Raw genomic sequence first — 23793 nt, forward strand, 5'->3', positions numbered from 1 at the left:
GGCGGCAACAATTACGGAGCTGGAGCTTCATCTGCAGCTGGAAACGGTGGCAACAACTACGGGGCTGGAGCATCAGCTGGAGCTGGAAACGGTGGCAACAACTACGGAGCTGGGAGCTTCAGCTGGAGCTGGAAACGGTGGCAACAACTACGGAGCTGGAGCTTCAGCTGGAGCTGGAAACGGTGGAAACAACTACGGCAGCAGCGGAAATGGAAACAGTGGATATGGCAGTGGAAATGGAGCAAAGCCAAATGGCAATGGCAACAAATCCAGCGCTTATTAAAATTATAAAATTTAATGTTTGTGTGTTGCGTAATTCAAATATTTTTGTATGAACCACCCTGAAATTGAAATACACTTTAATAATATACCTAATTTCAAAAACCAATATTCTTTTTTTCTCACCTGCTTGGTTGTTTATTCGCTTATCTTTTGCGAACAAAATTCGAACTGAAGTACGGTGGTAGGATGAAAACGGGAAAAACATTTTTTTAACACTTTTCACTTGTAAAATGGTCTGTTATACATTTTGAAGCCTTTCACTTTCGTATTCAACAATTCTGCTTTATAAAATCAACATATGAACTATGAAGCATTAAATTAAAGACAAACCACGAACGTTTTTAATGAAATTTTGCGAGAGATTCTTTAAATAATAAAAAAATTTCATATTGCATAAATTTGTCCTTACATACATAAATTGCGATTCACACTCAAAGAGAAACATCAATTGATTCTCATGTGATCGATTAAAAAAGATTATCAAGCCGAAAATGATTTTTTTTAAATTTTTCTTAGGATTTTGTATAAATAAACGTACAATATTAAGAAGTTAAAATGTTTTCTATATTCTATAATTTTGAATAATTCGGCACTTTTAAAAAAAAACTTCGTATGTACTTTTTATAAATTTCCGACATCAGGGCACTTATTTTTTTTTATGTTTACAAGTCTTTTTTGTAATTTGTCGTAATACAATAGAATAAAATCTATAGCATTCATTTATTTACTAAAGCTTATCTTGGTTTAATCTACCGTATAGCTACCATAGTTAATAATAAGTGAATAATTTCCATTTTCTAATAAGTTTCTATTGCTTTGCCGAAACGTTATTCCTTTTTTTATTTGTTCCATTGAGGTAATTTCTTTTTAAAAAAAGTGAAAGGAGAAGAGCTTATATAGTTGAATTGGTTGGTATGTGAAGTACAGAAGAAGAAGATCACCCGGTTGGCTATGCAAGAATCGACCACCCCCACCTGGTAGGGAGGCCGGGACATGACAAGGGAAAGGAAAATGCCTACTCCTTTCATATGTGTGCACGAGCTACTTGATTACTGCCATCTTTTGGGAAACTTGCTAGAGGTGTTGGTTGATGGTGAGCTTCTTCGGTATATAAAGGCGACTTGGTTCCACACAAAATCATCAGTTCCTTTTCTGAAGTGTTCAAATCATCTTCTCTCTGCAGCATGAATAAAGTAAGTTAGAATCGCTAGCTAGTTTGATCATTCATTTCGTGTCTAAATTTTATTTTTTAAATTATTTTGAAACGCATTTTAATTAACTATCTTATTTTAAACAGTTCGTCGTTTTAGCCGCTTTGATTGTCGTGGTGGTGGCAAAGCCACAAGGCTATGGTTCAGGAGCCGGGCAACAACAACAGGGCTACGGTGGACAAGCTGGTCAACAGCAACAGCAACAACAGGGTTACGGAGGCCAGTCTGGTGCCTCTCAACAAGGTTATGGGGCTCAGGCATCAGCTAGCACCGGAGCTGGTCAGGGTTATGGTGCTCAAGGAGGATCCACTCAGCAGCAACAGGGATACGGTGGCGCTCAGTCTGGAGGTGCTGGTGGAGCTGCATCATATGGCGGTGCATCAAGTGGACAGCAGAAACCAACCAACACCTACAACGGAAATGGCAACGGAAACTCAAAACCTTCTGCGTCCGCTTCATCTTACGAACAAGAGGTTGGAAAATGTGTTTTACGTTTTTCCCCATCTATATCCTAATTTCAAATGTTTAATTTATTCTATTAAACAGCAACCCCCGATGCCCTATGAATTCGCCTGGGAAGTTAAGGACGAGCCAACTAAGAATGACTACGCCCATGAAGCCAAGAGCGACGGTAAAGTTGTGACTGGTTCTTACCGCGTTCTTCTCCCTGATGGCCGCACTCAAATTGTTTCTTACCGCGCTGATGAAAACGGCTACGTCGCTGATGTGAAATACGAAGGCGAAGCCCAATTCCCCGCACCATCCGGAGGCAACGGCAACTATGGAGCTGGAGCATCAGCTGGAGCTGGAAATGGCAGTAATAACTACGGAGCCGGAACTGGAAACGGTGGCAACAACTACGCAAGCAGTGGCAACGGAAATGGAAGCGCAAAACCAAATGGAAACAAACCCAACTCCTATTAGTTCTACGAAATTAAATGTTTGTGTGTTGCGCAATTCAAAATATTTGTATATTAAATAAATTTTAAATCTACTTAATTTTGTCAAAAATATTTTCATTCCGTCTTGAGACTTCTAGAGTATTTCCTATTAAATTAGTAAAACTCACGTATCAGTGAAATGCTGCTTTTACATGAACGATATCTATCTGAATACTACGATTGTAAATATTACTTATGCCATGTTCAGATCATTTGTAATTTGTGAATTTTATTTTAGTAACAGAAAAAAAAATTGGTGTTGCAATTTGCGATTCATACTTTCAAACGGAAAATCATTCACCTTAATTAATTTTGTTTTTGATAAACTGTTCTGTTCTGAAATTATCTGTGATTAGTATCGTAACATTCGGTAACCATTAATAGATGTTTAGATTCATCTTCTGGATTAAAATTAAGCTTATTCAGCGGAAATTAAATAATATGCTTAATGTCTTTAGTTTTGTTTCAGCATTAGGTAACGAATCGTAATAACATTGTGAGATTTTGAATTCTAGTGGCTTAATTTTGTACGAAAATAAAGCTCAGTGGTCGAATAATTATATCCTGCATTTACTGCATTCTATTTTCTTGTGGAACTATTGGCTTCTATCTGATACTATAGACCTAAGTTTTGAAAGAATATTAAATTTCACATAAAACAATTTTATTTGAAATTCGTCAAAATAGGATGAAAATTTATTCCAAGTTACTAAAAGCATATAACGTTTACTTTACCAAATGTTAATTAACCCTACCGTATAATAGTGTTTACATGAATAATTTCCCTTTCATCCGATTTTTTGTTGTTTGCCACAAAGTCATTTTTTAAATTTGTTTCGTTTAGATAATTTCAGCTTTTGAAAGTGAAAGGAGGAGAGTTGATATGGTTGAATTATGAAGTAAGGAAGAAAAGTCCTGATCATCAAGTTGGTTATGGTTACGCAAAAATCGACCATCCTACAAGGGAGGGACATAAAGGGAAAGGCAAAAGTCGACTCCTTTTCTGTGTGCGCACGAACTACTTGATTGCTGCCATCTATTAGAAACCGGCTCAGGGTGTCGTTGTTGCCTGTTGGTGAGCTTCGAATTCAGTATATAAAGAATGGCTTACGTTCACATGAAATCATCAGTTCCTTCTCTGAAGTGTTCAAATAATCTTCTCTCAACAAAATGAGCAAAGTAAGTTAGCACGAAATGGTCAGCTTGTTGCTAAATTGTATTATCTCAAACAAAATCATTTTCAAAATCATTTTAAATATTTTTTTTTCCTAAAAAAGAAGTAAATCAGTTTATTAATAAATCAATCTAACTTTCAACTAATTTCAAATTTTTTCTTTTACTTTTTAATTAAAATAGTACATAGTATTAGCCGCGTTCATTGCAGTGGCTGTGGCAAACCCGCAAGGCTATGGTTCAGTAGCCGGTCAAAAACAGCAGGGTTACGGTGGCCAAGCTGGACAACAACAACTGCAACAGCAGGGTTACGGAGCTCAGTCCGGTGCCTCTCAACAGGGTTATGGTGGTGCTCAGGCTTCAGCTAGCGCAGGAGCTGGACAAGGATACGGCACTCAAGGAGGAGCCGCTGCCGCACAACAGCAACAAGGGTATGGTGCTGCTCCGGCTGGAGGTGCCGCTGGAGCTGGACAAGGTTATGGTGCTCAAGGAGGAGCTGCCCAGCAGCAACAGGGCTACGGTGGGGTTCAGGCCTCAGCTAGCGCTGGAGCTGGACAAGGATATGGCAGTGCATCAAACGGCCAGCAAAAACCAACCAATACTTACAACGGAAACGGAAACTCTAAACCTTCTACATCCGCTTCATCCTACGAACAAGAGGTTAAACAATTCTACAATAATTTTCTATCGCAATGCTAATTCAATTTTGTATGTTTGATTAAATTCGTTAAATAGCAACCTCCGATGCCCTACGAATTCGCCTGGGAAGTTAAGGACGAGCCAACCAAGAACGACTACGCCCATGAAGCCAAAAGTGACGGCAAAGTTGTGATCGGATCTTACCGCGTTCTTCTCCCCGATGGCCGCACTCAGATCGTTTCCTATCGCGCTGACGAAAACGGCTACGTCGCTGACGTCAAGTACGAAGGTGAAGCTCAATTCCCCGCACCATCCGGAGGCAATGGCAACTACGGAGCTGGAGCATCAGCTGGAAATGGCGGCAACAATTACGGAGCTGGAGCTTCATCTGCAGCTGGAAACGGTGGCAACAACTACGGGGCTGGAGCATCAGCTGGAGCTGGAAACGGTGGCAACAACTACGGAGCTGGAGCTTCAGCTGGAGCTGGAAACGGTGGCAACAACTACGGAGCTGGAGCTTCAGCTGGAGCTGGAAACGGTGGAAACAACTACGGCAGCAGCGGAAATGGAAACAGTGGATATGGCAGTGGAAATGGAGCAAAGCCAAATGGCAATGGCAACAAATCCAGCGCTTATTAAAATTATAAAATTTAATGTTTGTGTGTTGCGTAATTCAAATATTTTTGTATGAACCACCCTGAAATTGAAATACACTTTAATAATATACCTAATTTCAAAAACCAATATTCTTTTTTTCTCACCTGCTTGGTTGTTTATTCGCTTATCTTTTGCGAACAAAATTCGAACTGAAGTACGGTGGTAGGATGAAAACGGGAAAAACATTTTTTTAACACTTTTCACTTGTAAAATGGTCTGTTATACATTTTGAAGCCTTTCACTTTCGTATTCAACAATTCTGCTTTATAAAATCAACATATGAACTATGAAGCATTAAATTAAAGACAAACCACGAACGTTTTTAATGAAATTTTGCGAGAGATTCTTTAAATAATAAAAAAATTTCATATTGCATAAATTTGTCCTTACATACATAAATTGCGATTCACACTCAAAGAGAAACATCAATTGATTCTCATGTGATCGATTAAAAAAGATTATCAAGCCGAAAATGATTTTTTTTAAATTTTTCTTAGGATTTTGTATAAATAAACGTACAATATTAAGAAGTTAAAATGTTTTCTATATTCTATAATTTTGAATAATTCGGCACTTAAAAAAAAAAACTTCGTATGTACTTTTTATAAATTTCCGACATCAGGGCACTTATTTTTTTTTATGTTTACAAGTCTTTTTTGTAATTTGTCGTAATACAATAGAATAAAATCTATAGCATTCATTTATTTACTAAAGCTTATCTTGGTTTAATCTACCGTATAGCTACCATAGTTAATAATAAGTGAATAATTTCCATTTTCTAATAAGTTTCTATTGCTTTGCCGAAACGTTATTCCTTTTTTTATTTGTTCCATTGAGGTAATTTCTTTTTAAAAAAAGTGAAAGGAGAAGAGCTTATATAGTTGAATTGGTTGGTATGTGAAGTACAGAAGAAGAAGATCACCCGGTTGGCTATGCAAGAATCGACCACCCCCACCTGGTAGGGAGGCCGGGACATGACAAGGGAAAGGAAAATGCCTACTCCTTTCATATGTGTGCACGAGCTACTTGATTACTGCCATCTTTTGGGAAACTTGCTAGAGGTGTTGGTTGATGGTGAGCTTCTTCGGTATATAAAGGCGACTTGGTTCCACACAAAATCATCAGTTCCTTTTCTGAAGTGTTCAAATCATCTTCTCTCTGCAGCATGAATAAAGTAAGTTAGAATCGCTAGCTAGTTTGATCATTCATTTCGTGTCTAAATTTTATTTTTTAAATTATTTTGAAACGCATTTTAATTAACTATCTTATTTTAAACAGTTCGTCGTTTTAGCCGCTTTGATTGTCGTGGTGGTGGCAAAGCCACAAGGCTATGGTTCAGGAGCCGGGCAACAACAACAGGGCTACGGTGGACAAGCTGGTCAACAGCAACAGCAACAACAGGGTTACGGAGGCCAGTCTGGTGCCTCTCAACAAGGTTATGGGGCTCAGGCATCAGCTAGCACCGGAGCTGGTCAGGGTTATGGTGCTCAAGGAGGATCCACTCAGCAGCAACAGGGATACGGTGGCGCTCAGTCTGGAGGTGCTGGTGGAGCTGCATCATATGGCGGTGCATCAAGTGGACAGCAGAAACCAACCAACACCTACAACGGAAATGGCAACGGAAACTCAAAACCTTCTGCGTCCGCTTCATCTTACGAACAAGAGGTTGGAAAATGTGTTTTACGTTTTTCCCCATCTATATCCTAATTTCAAATGTTTAATTTATTCTATTAAACAGCAACCCCCGATGCCCTATGAATTCGCCTGGGAAGTTAAGGACGAGCCAACTAAGAATGACTACGCCCATGAAGCCAAGAGCGACGGTAAAGTTGTGACTGGTTCTTACCGCGTTCTTCTCCCTGATGGCCGCACTCAAATTGTTTCTTACCGCGCTGATGAAAACGGCTACGTCGCTGATGTGAAATACGAAGGCGAAGCCCAATTCCCCGCACCATCCGGAGGCAACGGCAACTATGGAGCTGGAGCATCAGCTGGAGCTGGAAATGGCAGTAATAACTACGGAGCCGGAACTGGAAACGGTGGCAACAACTACGCAAGCAGTGGCAACGGAAATGGAAGCGCAAAACCAAATGGAAACAAACCCAACTCCTATTAGTTCTACGAAATTAAATGTTTGTGTGTTGCGCAATTCAAAATATTTGTATATTAAATAAATTTTAAATCTACTTAATTTTGTCAAAAATATTTTCATTCCGTCTTGAGACTTCTAGAGTATTTCCTATTAAATTAGTAAAACTCACGTATCAGTGAAATGCTGCTTTTACATGAACGATATCTATCTGAATACTACGATTGTAAATATTACTTATGCCATGTTCAGATCATTTGTAATTTGTGAATTTTATTTTAGTAACAGAAAAAAAAATTGGTGTTGCAATTTGCGATTCATACTTTCAAACGGAAAATCATTCACCTTAATTAATTTTGTTTTTGATAAACTGTTCTGTTCTGAAATTATCTGTGATTAGTATCGTAACATTCGGTAACCATTAATAGATGTTTAGATTCATCTTCTGGATTAAAATTAAGCTTATTCAGCGGAAATTAAATAATATGCTTAATGTCTTTAGTTTTGTTTCAGCATTAGGTAACGAATCGTAATAACATTGTGAGATTTTGAATTCTAGTGGCTTAATTTTGTACGAAAATAAAGCTCAGTGGTCGAATAATTATATCCTGCATTTACTGCATTCTATTTTCTTGTGGAACTATTGGCTTCTATCTGATACTATAGACCTAAGTTTTGAAAGAATATTAAATTTCACATAAAACAATTTTATTTGAAATTCGTCAAAATAGGATGAAAATTTATTCCAAGTTACTAAAAGCATATAACGTTTACTTTACCAAATGTTAATTAACCCTACCGTATAATAGTGTTTACATGAATAATTTCCCTTTCATCCGATTTTTTGTTGTTTGCCACAAAGTCATTTTTTAAATTTGTTTCGTTTAGATAATTTCAGCTTTTGAAAGTGAAAGGAGGAGAGTTGATATGGTTGAATTATGAAGTAAGGAAGAAAAGTCCTGATCATCAAGTTGGTTATGGTTACGCAAAAATCGACCATCCTACAAGGGAGGGACATAAAGGGAAAGGCAAAAGTCGACTCCTTTTCTGTGTGCGCACGAACTACTTGATTGCTGCCATCTATTAGAAACCGGCTCAGGGTGTCGTTGTTGCCTGTTGGTGAGCTTCGAATTCAGTATATAAAGAATGGCTTACGTTCACATGAAATCATCAGTTCCTTCTCTGAAGTGTTCAAATAATCTTCTCTCAACAAAATGAGCAAAGTAAGTTAGCACGAAATGGTCAGCTTGTTGCTAAATTGTATTATCTCAAACAAAATCATTTTCAAAATCATTTTAAATATTTTTTTTTCCTAAAAAAGAAGTAAATCAGTTTATTAATAAATCAATCTAACTTTCAACTAATTTCAAATTTTTTCTTTTACTTTTTAATTAAAATAGTACATAGTATTAGCCGCGTTCATTGCAGTGGCTGTGGCAAACCCGCAAGGCTATGGTTCAGTAGCCGGTCAAAAACAGCAGGGTTACGGTGGCCAAGCTGGACAACAACAACTGCAACAGCAGGGTTACGGAGCTCAGTCCGGTGCCTCTCAACAGGGTTATGGTGGTGCTCAGGCTTCAGCTAGCGCAGGAGCTGGACAAGGATACGGCACTCAAGGAGGAGCCGCTGCCGCACAACAGCAACAAGGGTATGGTGCTGCTCCGGCTGGAGGTGCCGCTGGAGCTGGACAAGGTTATGGTGCTCAAGGAGGAGCTGCCCAGCAGCAACAGGGCTACGGTGGGGTTCAGGCCTCAGCTAGCGCTGGAGCTGGACAAGGATATGGCAGTGCATCAAACGGCCAGCAAAAACCAACCAATACTTACAACGGAAACGGAAACTCTAAACCTTCTACATCCGCTTCATCCTACGAACAAGAGGTTAAACAATTCTACAATAATTTTCTATCGCAATGCTAATTCAATTTTGTATGTTTGATTAAATTCGTTAAATAGCAACCTCCGATGCCCTACGAATTCGCCTGGGAAGTTAAGGACGAGCCAACCAAGAACGACTACGCCCATGAAGCCAAAAGTGACGGCAAAGTTGTGATCGGATCTTACCGCGTTCTTCTCCCCGATGGCCGCACTCAGATCGTTTCCTATCGCGCTGACGAAAACGGCTACGTCGCTGACGTCAAGTACGAAGGTGAAGCTCAATTCCCCGCACCATCCGGAGGCAATGGCAACTACGGAGCTGGAGCATCAGCTGGAAATGGCGGCAACAATTACGGAGCTGGAGCTTCATCTGCAGCTGGAAACGGTGGCAACAACTACGGGGCTGGAGCATCAGCTGGAGCTGGAAACGGTGGCAACAACTACGGAGCTGGAGCTTCAGCTGGAGCTGGAAACGGTGGCAACAACTACGGAGCTGGAGCTTCAGCTGGAGCTGGAAACGGTGGAAACAACTACGGCAGCAGCGGAAATGGAAACAGTGGATATGGCAGTGGAAATGGAGCAAAGCCAAATGGCAATGGCAACAAATCCAGCGCTTATTAAAATTATAAAATTTAATGTTTGTGTGTTGCGTAATTCAAATATTTTTGTATGAACCACCCTGAAATTGAAATACACTTTAATAATATACCTAATTTCAAAAACCAATATTCTTTTTTTCTCACCTGCTTGGTTGTTTATTCGCTTATCTTTTGCGAACAAAATTCGAACTGAAGTACGGTGGTAGGATGAAAACGGGAAAAACATTTTTTTAACACTTTTCACTTGTAAAATGGTCTGTTATACATTTTGAAGCCTTTCACTTTCGTATTCAACAATTCTGCTTTATAAAATCAACATATGAACTATGAAGCATTAAATTAAAGACAAACCACGAACGTTTTTAATGAAATTTTGCGAGAGATTCTTTAAATAATAAAAAAATTTCATATTGCATAAATTTGTCCTTACATACATAAATTGCGATTCACACTCAAAGAGAAACATCAATTGATTCTCATGTGATCGATTAAAAAAGATTATCAAGCCGAAAATGATTTTTTTTAAATTTTTCTTAGGATTTTGTATAAATAAACGTACAATATTAAGAAGTTAAAATGTTTTCTATATTCTATAATTTTGAATAATTCGGCACTTTAAAAAAAAAACTTCGTATGTACTTTTTATAAATTTCCGACATCAGGGCACTTATTTTTTTTTATGTTTACAAGTCTTTTTTGTAATTTGTCGTAATACAATAGAATAAAATCTATAGCATTCATTTATTTACTAAAGCTTATCTTGGTTTAATCTACCGTATAGCTACCATAGTTAATAATAAGTGAATAATTTCCATTTTCTAATAAGTTTCTATTGCTTTGCCGAAACGTTATTCCTTTTTTTATTTGTTCCATTGAGGTAATTTCTTTTTAAAAAAAGTGAAAGGAGAAGAGCTTATATAGTTGAATTGGTTGGTATGTGAAGTACAGAAGAAGAAGATCACCCGGTTGGCTATGCAAGAATCGACCACCCCCCACCTGGTAGGGAGGCCGGGACATGACAAGGGAAAGGAAAATGCCTACTCCTTTCATATGTGTGCACGAGCTACTTGATTACTGCCATCTTTTGGGAAACTTGCTAGAGGTGTTGGTTGATGGTGAGCTTCTTCGGTATATAAAGGCGACTTGGTTCCACACAAAATCATCAGTTCCTTTTCTGAAGTGTTCAAATCATCTTCTCTCTGCAGCATGAATAAAGTAAGTTAGAATCGCTAGCTAGTTTGATCATTCATTTCGTGTCTAAATTTTATTTTTTAAATTATTTTGAAACGCATTTTAATTAACTATCTTATTTTAAACAGTTCGTCGTTTTAGCCGCTTTGATTGTCGTGGTGGTGGCAAAGCCACAAGGCTATGGTTCAGGAGCCGGGCAACAACAACAGGGCTACGGTGGACAAGCTGGTCAACAGCAACAGCAACAACAGGGTTACGGAGGCCAGTCTGGTGCCTCTCAACAAGGTTATGGGGCTCAGGCATCAGCTAGCACCGGAGCTGGTCAGGGTTATGGTGCTCAAGGAGGATCCACTCAGCAGCAACAGGGATACGGTGGCGCTCAGTCTGGAGGTGCTGGTGGAGCTGCATCATATGGCGGTGCATCAAGTGGACAGCAGAAACCAACCAACACCTACAACGGAAATGGCAACGGAAACTCAAAACCTTCTGCGTCCGCTTCATCTTACGAACAAGAGGTTGGAAAATGTGTTTTACGTTTTTCCCCATCTATATCCTAATTTCAAATGTTTAATTTATTCTATTAAACAGCAACCCCCGATGCCCTATGAATTCGCCTGGGAAGTTAAGGACGAGCCAACTAAGAATGACTACGCCCATGAAGCCAAGAGCGACGGTAAAGTTGTGACTGGTTCTTACCGCGTTCTTCTCCCTGATGGCCGCACTCAAATTGTTTCTTACCGCGCTGATGAAAACGGCTACGTCGCTGATGTGAAATACGAAGGCGAAGCCCAATTCCCCGCACCATCCGGAGGCAACGGCAACTATGGAGCTGGAGCATCAGCTGGAGCTGGAAATGGCAGTAATAACTACGGAGCCGGAACTGGAAACGGTGGCAACAACTACGCAAGCAGTGGCAACGGAAATGGAAGCGCAAAACCAAATGGAAACAAACCCAACTCCTATTAGTTCTACGAAATTAAATGTTTGTGTGTTGCGCAATTCAAAATATTTGTATATTAAATAAATTTTAAATCTACTTAATTTTGTCAAAAATATTTTCATTCCGTCTTGAGACTTCTAGAGTATTTCCTATTAAATTAGTAAAACTCACGTATCAGTGAAATGCTGCTTTTACATGAACGATATCTATCTGAATACTACGATTGTAAATATTACTTATGCCATGTTCAGATCATTTGTAATTTGTGAATTTTATTTTAGTAACAGAAAAAAAAATTGGTGTTGCAATTTGCGATTCATACTTTCAAACGGAAAATCATTCACCTTAATTAATTTTGTTTTTGATAAACTGTTCTGTTCTGAAATTATCTGTGATTAGTATCGTAACATTCGGTAACCATTAATAGATGTTTAGATTCATCTTCTGGATTAAAATTAAGCTTATTCAGCGGAAATTAAATAATATGCTTAATGTCTTTAGTTTTGTTTCAGCATTAGGTAACGAATCGTAATAACATTGTGAGATTTTGAATTCTAGTGGCTTAATTTTGTACGAAAATAAAGCTCAGTGGTCGAATAATTATATCCTGCATTTACTGCATTCTATTTTCTTGTGGAACTATTGGCTTCTATCTGATACTATAGACCTAAGTTTTGAAAGAATATTAAATTTCACATAAAACAATTTTATTTGAAATTCGTCAAAATAGGATGAAAATTTATTCCAAGTTACTAAAAGCATATAACGTTTACTTTACCAAATGTTAATTAACCCTACCGTATAATAGTGTTTACATGAATAATTTCCCTTTCATCCGATTTTTTGTTGTTTGCCACAAAGTCATTTTTTAAATTTGTTTCGTTTAGATAATTTCAGCTTTTGAAAGTGAAAGGAGGAGAGTTGATATGGTTGAATTATGAAGTAAGGAAGAAAAGTCCTGATCATCAAGTTGGTTATGGTTACGCAAAAATCGACCATCCTACAAGGGAGGGACATAAAGGGAAAGGCAAAAGTCGACTCCTTTTCTGTGTGCGCACGAACTACTTGATTGCTGCCATCTATTAGAAACCGGCTCAGGGTGTCGTTGTTGCCTGTTGGTGAGCTTCGAATTCAGTATATAAAGAATGGCTTACGTTCACATGAAATCATCAGTTCCTTCTCTGAAGTGTTCAAATAATCTTCTCTCAACAAAATGAGCAAAGTAAGTTAGCACGAAATGGTCAGCTTGTTGCTAAATTGTATTATCTCAAACAAAATCATTTTCAAAATCATTTTAAATATTTTTTTTTCCTAAAAAAGAAGTAAATCAGTTTATTAATAAATCAATCTAACTTTCAACTAATTTCAAATTTTTTCTTTTACTTTTTAATTAAAATAGTACATAGTATTAGCCGCGTTCATTGCAGTGGCTGTGGCAAACCCGCAAGGCTATGGTTCAGTAGCCGGTCAAAAACAGCAGGGTTACGGTGGCCAAGCTGGACAACAACAACTGCAACAGCAGGGTTACGGAGCTCAGTCCGGTGCCTCTCAACAGGGTTATGGTGGTGCTCAGGCTTCAGCTAGCGCAGGAGCTGGACAAGGATACGGCACTCAAGGAGGAGCCGCTGCCGCACAACAGCAACAAGGGTATGGTGCTGCTCCGGCTGGAGGTGCCGCTGGAGCTGGACAAGGTTATGGTGCTCAAGGAGGAGCTGCCCAGCAGCAACGGGGCTACGGTGGGGTTCAGGCCTCAGCTAGCGCTGGAGCTGGACAAGGATATGGCAGTGCATCAAACGGCCAGCAAAAACCAACCAATACTTACAACGGAAACGGAAACTCTAAACCTTCTACATCCGCTTCATCCTACGAACAAGAGGTTAAAAAATTCTACAATAATTTTCTATCGCAATGCTAATTCAATTTTGTATGTTTGATTAAATTCGTTAAATAGCAACCTCCGATGCCCTACGAATTCGCCTGGGAAGTTAAGGACGAGCCAACCAAGAACGACTACGCCCATGAAGCCAAAAGTGACGGCAAAGTTGTGATCGGATCTTACCGCGTTCTTCTCCCCGATGGCCGCACTCAGATCGTTTCCTATCGCGCTGACGAAAACGGCTACGTCGCTGACGTCAAGTACGAAGGTGAAGCTCAATTCCCCGCACCATCCGGAGGCAATGGCAACTACGGAGCTGGAGCATCAGCTGGAAATGGCGGCAACAATTACGGAGCTGGAGCTTCATCTGCAGCTGGAAACGGTGGCAACAACTACGGGGCTGGAGCATCAGCTGGAGCTGGAAACGGTGGCAACAACTACGGAGCTGGAGCTTCAGCTGGAGCTGGAAACGGTGGCAACAACTACGGAGCTGGAGCTTCAGCTGGAGCTGGAAACGGTGGAAACAACTACGGCAGCAGCGGAAATGGAAACAGTGGATATGGCAGTGGAAATGGAGCAAAGCCAAATGGCAATGGCAACAAATCCAGCGCTTATTAAAATTATAAAATTTAATGTTTGTGTGTTGCGTAATTCAAATATTTTTGTATGAACCACCCTGAAATTGAAATACACTTTAATAATATACCTAATTTCAAAAACCAATATTCTTTTTTTCTCACCTGCTTGGTTGTTTATTCGCTTATCTTTTGCGAACAAAATTCGAACTGAAGTACGGTGGTAGGATGAAAACGGGAAAAACATTTTTTTAACACTTTTCACTTGTAAAATGGTCTGTTATACATTTTGAAGCCTTTCACTTTCGTATTCAACAATTCTGCTTTATAAAATCAACATATGAACTATGAAGCATTAAATTAAAGACAAACCACGAACGTTTTTAATGAAATTTTGCGAGAGATTCTTTAAATAATAAAAAAATTTCATATTGCATAAATTTGTCCTTACATACATAAATTGCGATTCACACTCAAAGAGAAACATCAATTGATTCTCATGTGATCGATTAAAAAAGATTATCAAGCCGAAAATGATTTTTTTTAAATTTTTCTTAGGATTTTGTATAAATAAACGTACAATATTAAGAAGTTAAAATGTTTTCTATATTCTATAATTTTGAATAATTCGGCACTTTAAAAAAAAAACTTCGTATGTACTTTTTATAAATTTCCGACATCAGGGCACTTATTTTTTTTTATGTTTACAAGTCTTTTTTGTAATTTGTCGTAATACAATAGAATAAAATCTATAGCATTCATTTATTTACTAAAGCTTATCTTGGTTTAATCTACCGTATAGCTACCATAGTTAATAATAAGTGAATAATTTCCATTTTCTAATAAGTTTCTATTGCTTTGCCGAAACGTTATTCCTTTTTTTATTTGTTCCATTGAGGTAATTTCTTTTTAAAAAAAGTGAAAGGAGAAGAGCTTATATAGTTGAATTGGTTGGTATGTGAAGTACAGAAGAAGAAGATCACCCGGTTGGCTATGCAAGAATCGACCACCCCCCACCTGGTAGGGAGGCCGGGACATGACAAGGGAAAGGAAAATGCCTACTCCTTTCATATGTGTGCACGAGCTACTTGATTACTGCCATCTTTTGGGAAACTTGCTAGAGGTGTTGGTTGATGGTGAGCTTCTTCGGTATATAAAGGCGACTTGGTTCCACACAAAATCATCAGTTCCTTTTCTGAAGTGTTCAAATCATCTTCTCTCTGCAGCATGAATAAAGTAAGTTAGAATCGCTAGCTAGTTTGATCATTCATTTCGTGTCTAAATTTTATTTTTTAAATTATTTTGAAACGCATTTTAATTAACTATCTTATTTTAAACAGTTCGTCGTTTTAGCCGCTTTGATTGTCGTGGTAGTGGCAAAGCCACAAGGCTATGGTTCAGGAGCCGGGCAACAACAACAGGGCTACGGTGGACAAGCTGGTCAACAGCAACAGCAACAACAGGGTTACGGAGGCCAGTCTGGTGCCTCTCAACAAGGTTATGGGGCTCAGGCATCAGCTAGCACCGGAGCTGGTCAGGGTTATGGTGCTCAAGGAGGATCCACTCAGCAGCAACAGGGATACGGTGGCGCTCAGTCTGGAGGTGCTGGTGGAGCTGCATCATATGGCGGTGCATCAAGTGGACAGCAGAAACCAACCAACACCTACAACGGAAATGGCAACGGAAACTCAAAACCTTCTGCGTCCGCTTCATCTTACGAACAAGAGGTTGGAAAATGTGTTTTACGTTTTTCCCCATCTATATCCTAATTTCAAATGTTTAATTTATTCTATTAAACAGCAACCCCCGATGCCCTATGAATTCGCCTGGGAAGTTAAGGACGAGCCAACTAAGAATGACTACGCCCATGAAGCCAAGAGCGACGGTAAAGTTGTGACTGGTTCTTACCGCGTTCTTCTCCCTGATGGCCGCACTCAAATTGTTTCTTACCGCGCTGATGAAAACGGCTACGTCGCTGATGTGAAATACGAAGGCGAAGCCCAATTCCCCGCACCATCCGGAGGCAACGGCAACTATGGAGCTGGAGCATCAGCTGGAGCTGGAAATGGCAGTAATAACTACGGAGCCGGAACTGGAAACGGTGGCAACAACTACGCAAGCAGTGGCAACGGAAATGGAAGCGCAAAACCAAATGGAAACAAACCCAACTCCTATTAGTTCTACGAAATTAAATGTTTGTGTGTTGCGCAATTCAAAATATTTGTATATTAAATAAATTTTAAATCTACTTAATTTTGTCAAAAATATTTTCATTCCGTCTTGAGACTTCTAGAGTATTTCCTATTAAATTAGTAAAACTCACGTATCAGTGAAATGCTGCTTTTACATGAACGATATCTATCTGAATACTACGATTGTAAATATTACTTATGCCATGTTCAGATCATTTGTAATTTGTGAATTTTATTTTAGTAACAGAAAAAAAAATTGGTGTTGCAATTTGCGATTCATACTTTCAAACGGAAAATCATTCACCTTAATTAATTTTGTTTTTGATAAACTGTTCTGTTCTGAAATTATCTGTGATTAGTATCGTAACATTCGGTAACCATTAATAGATGTTTAGATTCATCTTCTGGATTAAAATTAAGCTTATTCAGCGGAAATTAAATAATATGCTTAATGTCTTTAGTTTTGTTTCAGCATTAGGTAACGAATCGTAATAACATTGTGAGATTTTGAATTGTAGTGGCTTAATTTTGTACGAAAATAAAGCTCAGTGGTCGAATAATTATATCCTGCATTTACTGCATTCTATTTTCTTGTGGAACTATTGGCTTCTATCTGATACTATAGACCTAAGTTTTGAAAGAATATTAAATTTCACATAAAACAATTTTATTTGAAATTCGTCAAAATAGGATGAAAATTTATTCCAAGTTACTAAAAGCATATAACGTTTACTTTACCAAATGTTAATTAACCCTACCGTATAATAGTGTTTACATGAATAATTTCCCTTTCATCCGATTTTTTGTTGTTTGCCACAAAGTCATTTTTTAAATTTGTTTCGTTTAGATAATTTCAGCTTTTGAAAGTGAAAGGAGGAGAGTTGATATGGTTGAATTATGAAGTAAGGAAGAAAAGTCCTGATCATCAAGTTGGTTATGGTTACGCAAAAATCGACCATCCTACAAGGGAGGGACATAAAGGGAAAGGCAAAAGTCGACTCCTTTTCTGTGTGCGCACGAACTACTTGATTGCTGCCATCTATTAGAAACCGGCTCAGGGTGTCGTTGTTGCCTGTTGGTGAGCTTCGAATTCAGTATATAAAGAATGGCTTACGTTCACATGAAATCATCAGTTCCTTCTCTGAAGTGTTCAAATAATCTTCTCTCAACAAAATGAGCAAAGTAAGTTAGCACGAAATGGTCAGCTTGTTGCTAAATTGTATTATCTCAAACAAAATCATTTTCAAAATCATTTTAAATATTTTTTTTTCCTAAAAAAGAAGTAAATCAGTTTATTAATAAATCAATCTAACTTTCAACTAATTTCAAATTTTTTCTTTTACTTTTTAATTAAAATAGTACATAGTATTAGCCGCGTTCATTGCAGTGGCTGTGGCAAACCCGCAAGGCTATGGTTCAGTAGCCGGTCAAAAACAGCAGGGTTACGGTGGCCAAGCTGGACAACAACAACTGCAACAGCAGGGTTACGGAGCTCAGTCCGGTGCCTCTCAACAGGGTTATGGTGGTGCTCAGGCTTCAGCTAGCGCAGGAGCTGGACAAGGATACGGCACTCAAGGAGGAGCCGCTGCCGCACAACAGCAACAAGGGTATGGTGCTGCTCCGGCTGGAGGTGCCGCTGGAGCTGGACAAGGTTATGGTGCTCAAGGAGGAGCTGCCCAGCAGCAACAGGGCTACGGTGGGGTTCAGGCCTCAGCTAGCGCTGGAGCTGGACAAGGATATGGCAGTGCATCAAACGGCCAGCAAAAACCAACCAATACTTACAACGGAAACGGAAACTCTAAACCTTCTACATCCGCTTCATCCTACGAACAAGAGGTTAAACAATTCTACAATAATTTTCTATCGCAATGCTAATTCAATTTTGTATGTTTGATTAAATTCGTTAAATAGCAACCTCCGATGCCCTACGAATTCGCCTGGGAAGTTAAGGACGAGCCAACCAAGAACGACTACGCCCATGAAGCCAAAAGTGACGGCAAAGTTGTGATCGGATCTTACCGCGTTCTTCTCCCCGATGGCCGCACTCAGATCGTTTCCTATCGCGCTGACGAAAACGGCTACGTCGCTGACGTCAAGTACGAAGGTGAAGCTCAATTCCCCGCACCATCCGGAGGCAATGGCAACTACGGAGCTGGAGCATCAGCTGGAAATGGCGGCAACAATTACGGAGCTGGAGCTTCATCTGCAGCTGGAAACGGTGGCAACAACTACGGGGCTGGAGCATCAGCTGGAGCTGGAAACGGTGGCAACAACTACGGAGCTGGAGCTTCAGCTGGAGCTGGAAACGGTGGCAACAACTACGGAGCTGGAGCTTCAGCTGGAGCTGGAAACGGTGGAAACAACTACGGCAGCAGCGGAAATGGAAACAGTGGATATGGCAGTGGAAATGGAGCAAAGCCAAATGGCAATGGCAACAAATCCAGCGCTTATTAAAATTATAAAATTTAATGTTTGTGTGTTGCGTAATTCAAATATTTTTGTATGAACCACCCTGAAATTGAAATACACTTTAATAATATACCTAATTTCAAAAACCAATATTCTTTTTTTCTCACCTGCTTGGTTGTTTATTCGCTTATCTTTTGCGAACAAAATTCGAACTGAAGTACGGTGGTAGGATGAAAACGGGAAAAACATTTTTTTAACACTTTTCACTTGTAAAATGGTCTGTTATACATTTTGAAGCCTTTCACTTTCGTATTCAACAATTCTGCTTTATAAAATCAACATATGAACTATGAAGCATTAAATTAAAGACAAACCACGAACGTTTTTAATGAAATTTTGCGAGAGATTCTTTAAATAATAAAAAAATTTCATATTGCATAAATTTGTCCTTACATACATAAATTGCGATTCACACTCAAAGAGAAACATCAATTGATTCTCATGTGATCGATTAAAAAAGATTATCAAGCCGAAAATGATTTTTTTTAAATTTTTCTTAGGATTTTGTATAAATAAACGTACAATATTAAGAAGTTAAAATGTTTTCTATATTCTATAATTTTGAATAATTCGGCACTTTAAAAAAAAAACTTCGTATGTACTTTTTATAAATTTCCGACATCAGGGCACTTATTTTTTTTTATGTTTACAAGTCTTTTTTGTAATTTGTCGTAATACAATAGAATAAAATCTATAGCATTCATTTATTTACTAAAGCTTATCTTGGTTTAATCTACCGTATAGCTACCATAGTTAATAATAAGTGAATAATTTCCATTTTCTAATAAGTTTCTATTGCTTTGCCGAAACGTTATTCCTTTTTTTATTTGTTCCATTGAGGTAATTTCTTTTTAAAAAAAGTGAAAGGAGAAGAGCTTATATAGTTGAATTGGTTGGTATGTGAAGTACAGAAGAAGAAGATCACCCGGTTGGCTATGCAAGAATCGACCACCCCCCACCTGGTAGGGAGGCCGGGACATGACAAGGGAAAGGAAAATGCCTACTCCTTTCATATGTGTGCACGAGCTACTTGATTACTGCCATCTTTTGGGAAACTTGCTAGAGGTGTTGGTTGATGGTGAGCTTCTTCGGTATATAAAGGCGACTTGGTTCCACACAAAATCATCAGTTCCTTTTCTGAAGTGTTCAAATCATCTTCTCTCTGCAGCATGAATAAAGTAAGTTAGAATCGCTAGCTAGTTTGATCATTCATTTCGTGTCTAAATTTTATTTTTTAAATTATTTTGAAACGCATTTTAATTAACTATCTTATTTTAAACAGTTCGTCGTTTTAGCCGCTTTGATTGTCGTGGTGGTGGCAAAGCCACAAGGCTATGGTTCAGGAGCCGGGCAACAACAACAGGGCTACGGTGGACAAGCTGGTCAACAGCAACAGCAACAACAGGGTTACGGAGGCCAGTCTGGTGCCTCTCAACAAGGTTATGGGGCTCAGGCATCAGCTAGCACCGGAGCTGGTCAGGGTTATGGTGCTCAAGGAGGATCCACTCAGCAGCAACAGGGATACGGTGGCGCTCAGTCTGGAGGTGCTGGTGGAGCTGCATCATATGGCGGTGCATCAAGTGGACAGCAGAAACCAACCAACACCTACAACGGAAATGGCAACGGAAACTCAAAACCTTCTGCGTCCGCTTCATCTTACGAACAAGAGGTTGGAAAATGTGTTTTACGTTTTTCCCCATCTATATCCTAATTTCAAATGTTTAATTTATTCTATTAAACAGCAACCCCCGATGCCCTATGAATTCGCCTGGGAAGTTAAGGACGAGCCAACTAAGAATGACTACGCCCATGAAGCCAAGAGCGACGGTAAAGTTGTGACTGGTTCTTACCGCGTTCTTCTCCCTGATGGCCGCACTCAAATTGTTTCTTACCGCGCTGATGAAAACGGCTACGTCGCTGATGTGAAATACGAAGGCGAAGCCCAATTCCCCGCACCATCCGGAGGCAACGGCAACTATGGAGCTGGAGCATCAGCTGGAGCTGGAAATGGCAGTAATAACTACGGAGCCGGAACTGGAAACGGTGGCAACAACTACGCAAGCAGTGGCAACGGAAATGGAAGCGCAAAACCAAATGGAAACAAACCCAACTCCTATTAGTTCTACGAAATTAAATGTTTGTGTGTTGCGCAATTCAAAATATTTGTATATTAAATAAATTTTAAATCTACTTAATTTTGTCAAAAATATTTTCATTCCGTCTTGAGACTTCTAGAGTATTTCCTATTAAATTAGTAAAACTCACGTATCAGTGAAATGCTGCTTTTACATGAACGATATCTATCTGAATACTACGATTGTAAATATTACTTATGCCATGTTCAGATCATTTGTAATTTGTGAATTTTATTTTAGTAACAGAAAAAAAAATTGGTGTTGCAATTTGCGATTCATACTTTCAAACGGAAAATCATTCACCTTAATTAATTTTGTTTTTGATAAACTGTTCTGTTCTGAAATTATCTGTGATTAGTATCGTAACATTCGGTAACCATTAATAGATGTTTAGATTCATCTTCTGGATTAAAATTAAGCTTATTCAGCGGAAATTAAATAATATGCTTAATGTCTTTAGTTTTGTTTCAGCATTAGGTAACGAATCGTAATAACATTGTGAGATTTTGAATTCTAGTGGCTTAATTTTGTACGAAAATAAAGCTCAGTGGTCGAATAATTATATCCTGCATTTACTGCATTCTATTTTCTTGTGGAACTATTGGCTTCTATCTGATACTATAGACCTAAGTTTTGAAAGAATATTAAATTTCACATAAAACAATTTTATTTGAAATTCGTCAAAATAGGATGAAAATTTATTCCAAGTTACTAAAAGCATATAACGTTTACTTTACCAAATGTTAATTAACCCTACCGTATAATAGTGTTTACATGAATAATTTCCCTTTCATCCGATTTTTTGTTGTTTGCCACAAAGTCATTTTTTAAATTTGTTTCGTTTAGATAATTTCAGCTTTTGAAAGTGAAAGGAGGAGAGTTGATATGGTTGAATTATGAAGTAAGGAAGAAAAGTCCTGATCATCAAGTTGGTTATGGTTACGCAAAAATCGACCATCCTACAAGGGAGGGACATAAAGGGAAAGGCAAAAGTCGACTCCTTTTCTGTGCGCGCACGAACTACTTGATTGCTGCCATCTATTAGAAACCGGCTCAGGGTGTCGTTGTTGCCTGTTGGTGAGCTTCGAATTCAGTATATAAAGAATGGCTTACGTTCACATGAAATCATCAGTTCCTTCTCTGAAGTGTTCAAATAATCTTCTCTCAACAAAATGAGCAAAGTAAGTTAGCACGAAATGGTCAGCTTGTTGCTAAATTGTATTATCTCAAACAAAATCATTTTCAAAATCATTTTAAATATTTTTTTTTCCTAAAAAAGAAGTAAATCAGTTTATTAATAAATCAATCTAACTTTCAACTAATTTCAAATTTTTTCTTTTACTTTTTAATTGAAACAGTACATAGTATTAGCCGCGTTCATTGCAGTGGCTGTGGCAAACCCGCAAGGCTATGGTTCAGTAGCCGGTCAAAAACAGCAGGGTTACGGTGGCCAAGCTGGACAACAACAACTGCAACAGCAGGGTTACGAAGCTCAGTCCGGTGCCTCTCAACAGGGTTATGGTGGTGCTCAGGCTTCAGCTAGCGCAGGAGCTGGACAAGGTTACGGCACTCAAGGAGGAGCCGCTGCCGCACAACAGCAACAAGGGTATGGTGCTGCTCCGGCTGGAGGTGCCGCTGGAGCTGGACAAGGTTATGGTGCTCAAGGAGGAGCTGCCCAGCAGCAACAGGGCTACGGTGGGGTTCAGGCCTCAGCTAGCGCTGGAGCTGGACAAGGATATGGCAGTGCATCAAACGGTCAGCAAAAACCAACCAATACTTACAACGGAAACGGAAACTCTAAACCTTCTACATCCGCTTCATCCTACGAACAAGAGGTTAAAAAATTCTACAATAATTTTCTATCGCAATGCTAATTCAATTTTGTATGTTTGATTAAATTCGTTAAATAGCAACCCCCGATGCCCTACGAATTCGCCTGGGAAGTTAAGGACGAGCCAACCAAGAACGACTACGCCCATGAAGCCAAAAGTGACGGCAAAGTTGTGATCGGATCTTACCGCGTTCTTCTCCCCGATGGCCGCACTCAGATCGTTTCCTATCGCGCTGACGAAAACGGCTACGTCGCTGACGTCAAGTACGAAGGTGAAGCTCAATTCCCCGCACCATCCGGAGGCAATGGCAACTACGGAGCTGGAGCATCAGCTGGAAATGGCGGCAACAATTACGGAGCTGGAGCTTCATCTGCAGCTGGAAACGGTGGCAACAACTACGGGGCTGGAGCATCAGCTGGAGCTGGAAACGGTGGCAACAACTACGGAGCTGGAGCTTCAGCTGGAGCTGGAAACGGTGGCAACAACTACGGAGCTGGAGTTTCAGCTGGAGCTGGAAACGGTGGAAACAACTACGGCAGCAGCGGAAATGGAAACAGTGGATATGGCAGTGGAAATGGAGCAAAGCCAAATGGCAATGGCAACAAATCCAGCGCTTATTAAAATTATAAAATTTAATGTTTGTGTGTTGCGTAATTCAAATATTTTTGTATGAACCACCCTGAAATTGAAATACACTTTAATAATATACCTAATTTCAAAAACCAATATTCTTTTTTTCTCACCTGCTTGGTTGTTTATTCGCTTATCTTTTGCGAACAAAATTCGAACTGAAGTACGGTGGTAGGATGAAAACGGGAAAAACAATTTTTTAACACTTTTGACTTGTAAAATTGTAAAAAAAAGCAAGGGAGATCTACCATTCTTCTGGCCATTAATTTTTTTTTTCGAACTCCAACTATCGATAGCCAACCAAGCCCAGCTTTTTACATCGATTCCATTCTTTTCTCAATTATTCAATCATTCAATCAATCAAAAATTAATGGCCAGAAGAATAGATCTCCCTTGCTTTTTTGAAAATCGGCCGCTAGATGGCATGGCGAAATGACGTCTGTCAATGGCGAAAATCTTCAGAAAATGACGAAAAATTTTCAAGATTT

At 39.0% G+C, this 23793-nt stretch overlaps 8 protein-coding genes across 11 annotated transcripts in view; all 8 read left to right on the plus strand.

Annotated features, from left to right (window-relative positions):
* The window catches only part of LOC124336792 (glycine-rich cell wall structural protein 1.0-like), a 6066-nt gene extending 1089 nt beyond the window's left edge, over positions 1 to 4977 (plus strand). The window contains exons 1-3 of one of the 2 annotated variants that reach the window (XM_046790586.1): positions 3562 to 3613; positions 3791 to 4267; positions 4343 to 4977. In XM_046790586.1, coding sequence (XP_046646542.1) covers positions 3605 to 3613; positions 3791 to 4267; positions 4343 to 4885 — 1029 coding nt within the window. In that variant the 5' untranslated portion in view covers positions 3562 to 3604 and the 3' untranslated portion in view covers positions 4886 to 4977. Of the gene's footprint in view, positions 1 to 3561; positions 3614 to 3790; positions 4268 to 4342 lie in introns of those variants that run through there. The other variant, XM_046790587.1, reaches the window with a different exon arrangement.
* The window catches only part of LOC124336794 (glycine-rich cell wall structural protein 1.0-like), a 28941-nt gene extending 19362 nt beyond the window's left edge, over positions 1 to 9579 (plus strand). The window contains exons 1-3 of one of the 2 annotated variants that reach the window (XM_046790589.1): positions 8164 to 8215; positions 8393 to 8869; positions 8945 to 9579. In XM_046790589.1, the coding sequence (XP_046646545.1) occupies positions 8207 to 8215; positions 8393 to 8869; positions 8945 to 9487 (1029 nt within the window). In that variant the 5' untranslated portion in view covers positions 8164 to 8206 and the 3' untranslated portion in view covers positions 9488 to 9579. Of the gene's footprint in view, positions 1 to 8163; positions 8216 to 8392; positions 8870 to 8944 lie in introns of those variants that run through there. The other variant, XM_046790591.1, reaches the window with a different exon arrangement.
* Positions 9580 to 10589: 1010 nt separating this feature from the next.
* On the plus strand, positions 10590 to 11697 carry LOC124338148 (pro-resilin-like). Its single transcript, XM_046792223.1, has 3 exons — positions 10590 to 10680; positions 10785 to 11171; positions 11245 to 11697. The coding sequence occupies exons 1-3, from the start codon at positions 10672 to 10674 to the stop codon at positions 11620 to 11622; spliced, it is 774 nt and encodes a 257-aa protein (XP_046648179.1). The 5' UTR covers positions 10590 to 10671; the 3' UTR covers positions 11623 to 11697.
* Positions 11698 to 12766: 1069 nt separating this feature from the next.
* Positions 12767 to 14182, plus strand: LOC124338160 (glycine-rich cell wall structural protein 1.0-like). The gene is made up of 3 exons (XM_046792232.1): positions 12767 to 12818; positions 12996 to 13472; positions 13548 to 14182. The coding sequence occupies exons 1-3, from the start codon at positions 12810 to 12812 to the stop codon at positions 14088 to 14090; spliced, it is 1029 nt and encodes a 342-aa protein (XP_046648188.1). The 5' UTR covers positions 12767 to 12809; the 3' UTR covers positions 14091 to 14182.
* A 1077-nt stretch (positions 14183 to 15259) lies between these two features.
* On the plus strand, positions 15260 to 16300 carry LOC124338173 (pro-resilin-like). The gene is made up of 3 exons (XM_046792246.1): positions 15260 to 15283; positions 15388 to 15774; positions 15848 to 16300. Exons 1-3 carry the CDS (start codon positions 15275 to 15277, stop codon positions 16223 to 16225), a joined length of 774 nt encoding a protein of 257 aa, XP_046648202.1. The 5' UTR covers positions 15260 to 15274; the 3' UTR covers positions 16226 to 16300.
* A 1069-nt stretch (positions 16301 to 17369) lies between these two features.
* On the plus strand, positions 17370 to 18785 carry LOC124338134 (glycine-rich cell wall structural protein 1.0-like). The gene is made up of 3 exons (XM_046792208.1): positions 17370 to 17421; positions 17599 to 18075; positions 18151 to 18785. The coding sequence occupies exons 1-3, from the start codon at positions 17413 to 17415 to the stop codon at positions 18691 to 18693; spliced, it is 1029 nt and encodes a 342-aa protein (XP_046648164.1). The 5' UTR covers positions 17370 to 17412; the 3' UTR covers positions 18694 to 18785.
* Positions 18786 to 19795: 1010 nt separating this feature from the next.
* LOC124338149 (pro-resilin-like) lies at positions 19796 to 20903 on the plus strand. Its single transcript, XM_046792224.1, has 3 exons — positions 19796 to 19886; positions 19991 to 20377; positions 20451 to 20903. Exons 1-3 carry the CDS (start codon positions 19878 to 19880, stop codon positions 20826 to 20828), a joined length of 774 nt encoding a protein of 257 aa, XP_046648180.1. The 5' UTR covers positions 19796 to 19877; the 3' UTR covers positions 20829 to 20903.
* Positions 20904 to 21953: 1050 nt separating this feature from the next.
* On the plus strand, positions 21954 to 23388 carry LOC124338187 (glycine-rich cell wall structural protein 1.0-like). 2 transcript variants are annotated; one of them, XM_046792262.1, is made up of 3 exons: positions 21954 to 22024; positions 22193 to 22678; positions 22754 to 23388. In XM_046792262.1, the coding sequence occupies exons 1-3, from the start codon at positions 22016 to 22018 to the stop codon at positions 23294 to 23296; spliced, it is 1038 nt and encodes a 345-aa protein (XP_046648218.1). In that variant the 5' UTR covers positions 21954 to 22015; the 3' UTR covers positions 23297 to 23388. The 2 variants fall into 2 exon arrangements, with proteins under 2 accessions (XP_046648218.1, XP_046648219.1); XM_046792263.1 differs by having other exon boundaries at positions 21973 to 22024; positions 22202 to 22678.
* The last annotated feature ends 405 nt before the right edge of the window (positions 23389 to 23793 follow it).

The sequence above is a fragment of the Daphnia pulicaria genome, chromosome 4 (assembly GCF_021234035.1).
Source record: "Daphnia pulicaria isolate SC F1-1A chromosome 4, SC_F0-13Bv2, whole genome shotgun sequence".
NCBI classification, from domain to species: Eukaryota; Metazoa; Arthropoda; class Branchiopoda; order Diplostraca; family Daphniidae; genus Daphnia; species Daphnia pulicaria.

Excerpts from the sequence above, each read along its gene's own strand:
- LOC124338173 (XM_046792246.1), top strand. Across the intron at positions 15,775-15,847 it reads CTTCATCTTACGAACAAGAG|CAACCCCCGATGCCCTATGA; the intron begins GTTGGAAAATGT and ends TCTATTAAACAG.
- LOC124338134 (XM_046792208.1), top strand. Across the intron at positions 18,076-18,150 it reads CTTCATCCTACGAACAAGAG|CAACCTCCGATGCCCTACGA; the intron begins GTTAAACAATTC and ends TTCGTTAAATAG.
- LOC124338187 (XM_046792262.1), top strand. Across the intron at positions 22,679-22,753 it reads CTTCATCCTACGAACAAGAG|CAACCCCCGATGCCCTACGA; the intron begins GTTAAAAAATTC and ends TTCGTTAAATAG.
- LOC124338148 (XM_046792223.1), top strand. Across the intron at positions 11,172-11,244 it reads CTTCATCTTACGAACAAGAG|CAACCCCCGATGCCCTATGA; the intron begins GTTGGAAAATGT and ends TCTATTAAACAG.
- LOC124338160 (XM_046792232.1), top strand. Across the intron at positions 13,473-13,547 it reads CTTCATCCTACGAACAAGAG|CAACCTCCGATGCCCTACGA; the intron begins GTTAAAAAATTC and ends TTCGTTAAATAG.
- LOC124338149 (XM_046792224.1), top strand. Across the intron at positions 20,378-20,450 it reads CTTCATCTTACGAACAAGAG|CAACCCCCGATGCCCTATGA; the intron begins GTTGGAAAATGT and ends TCTATTAAACAG.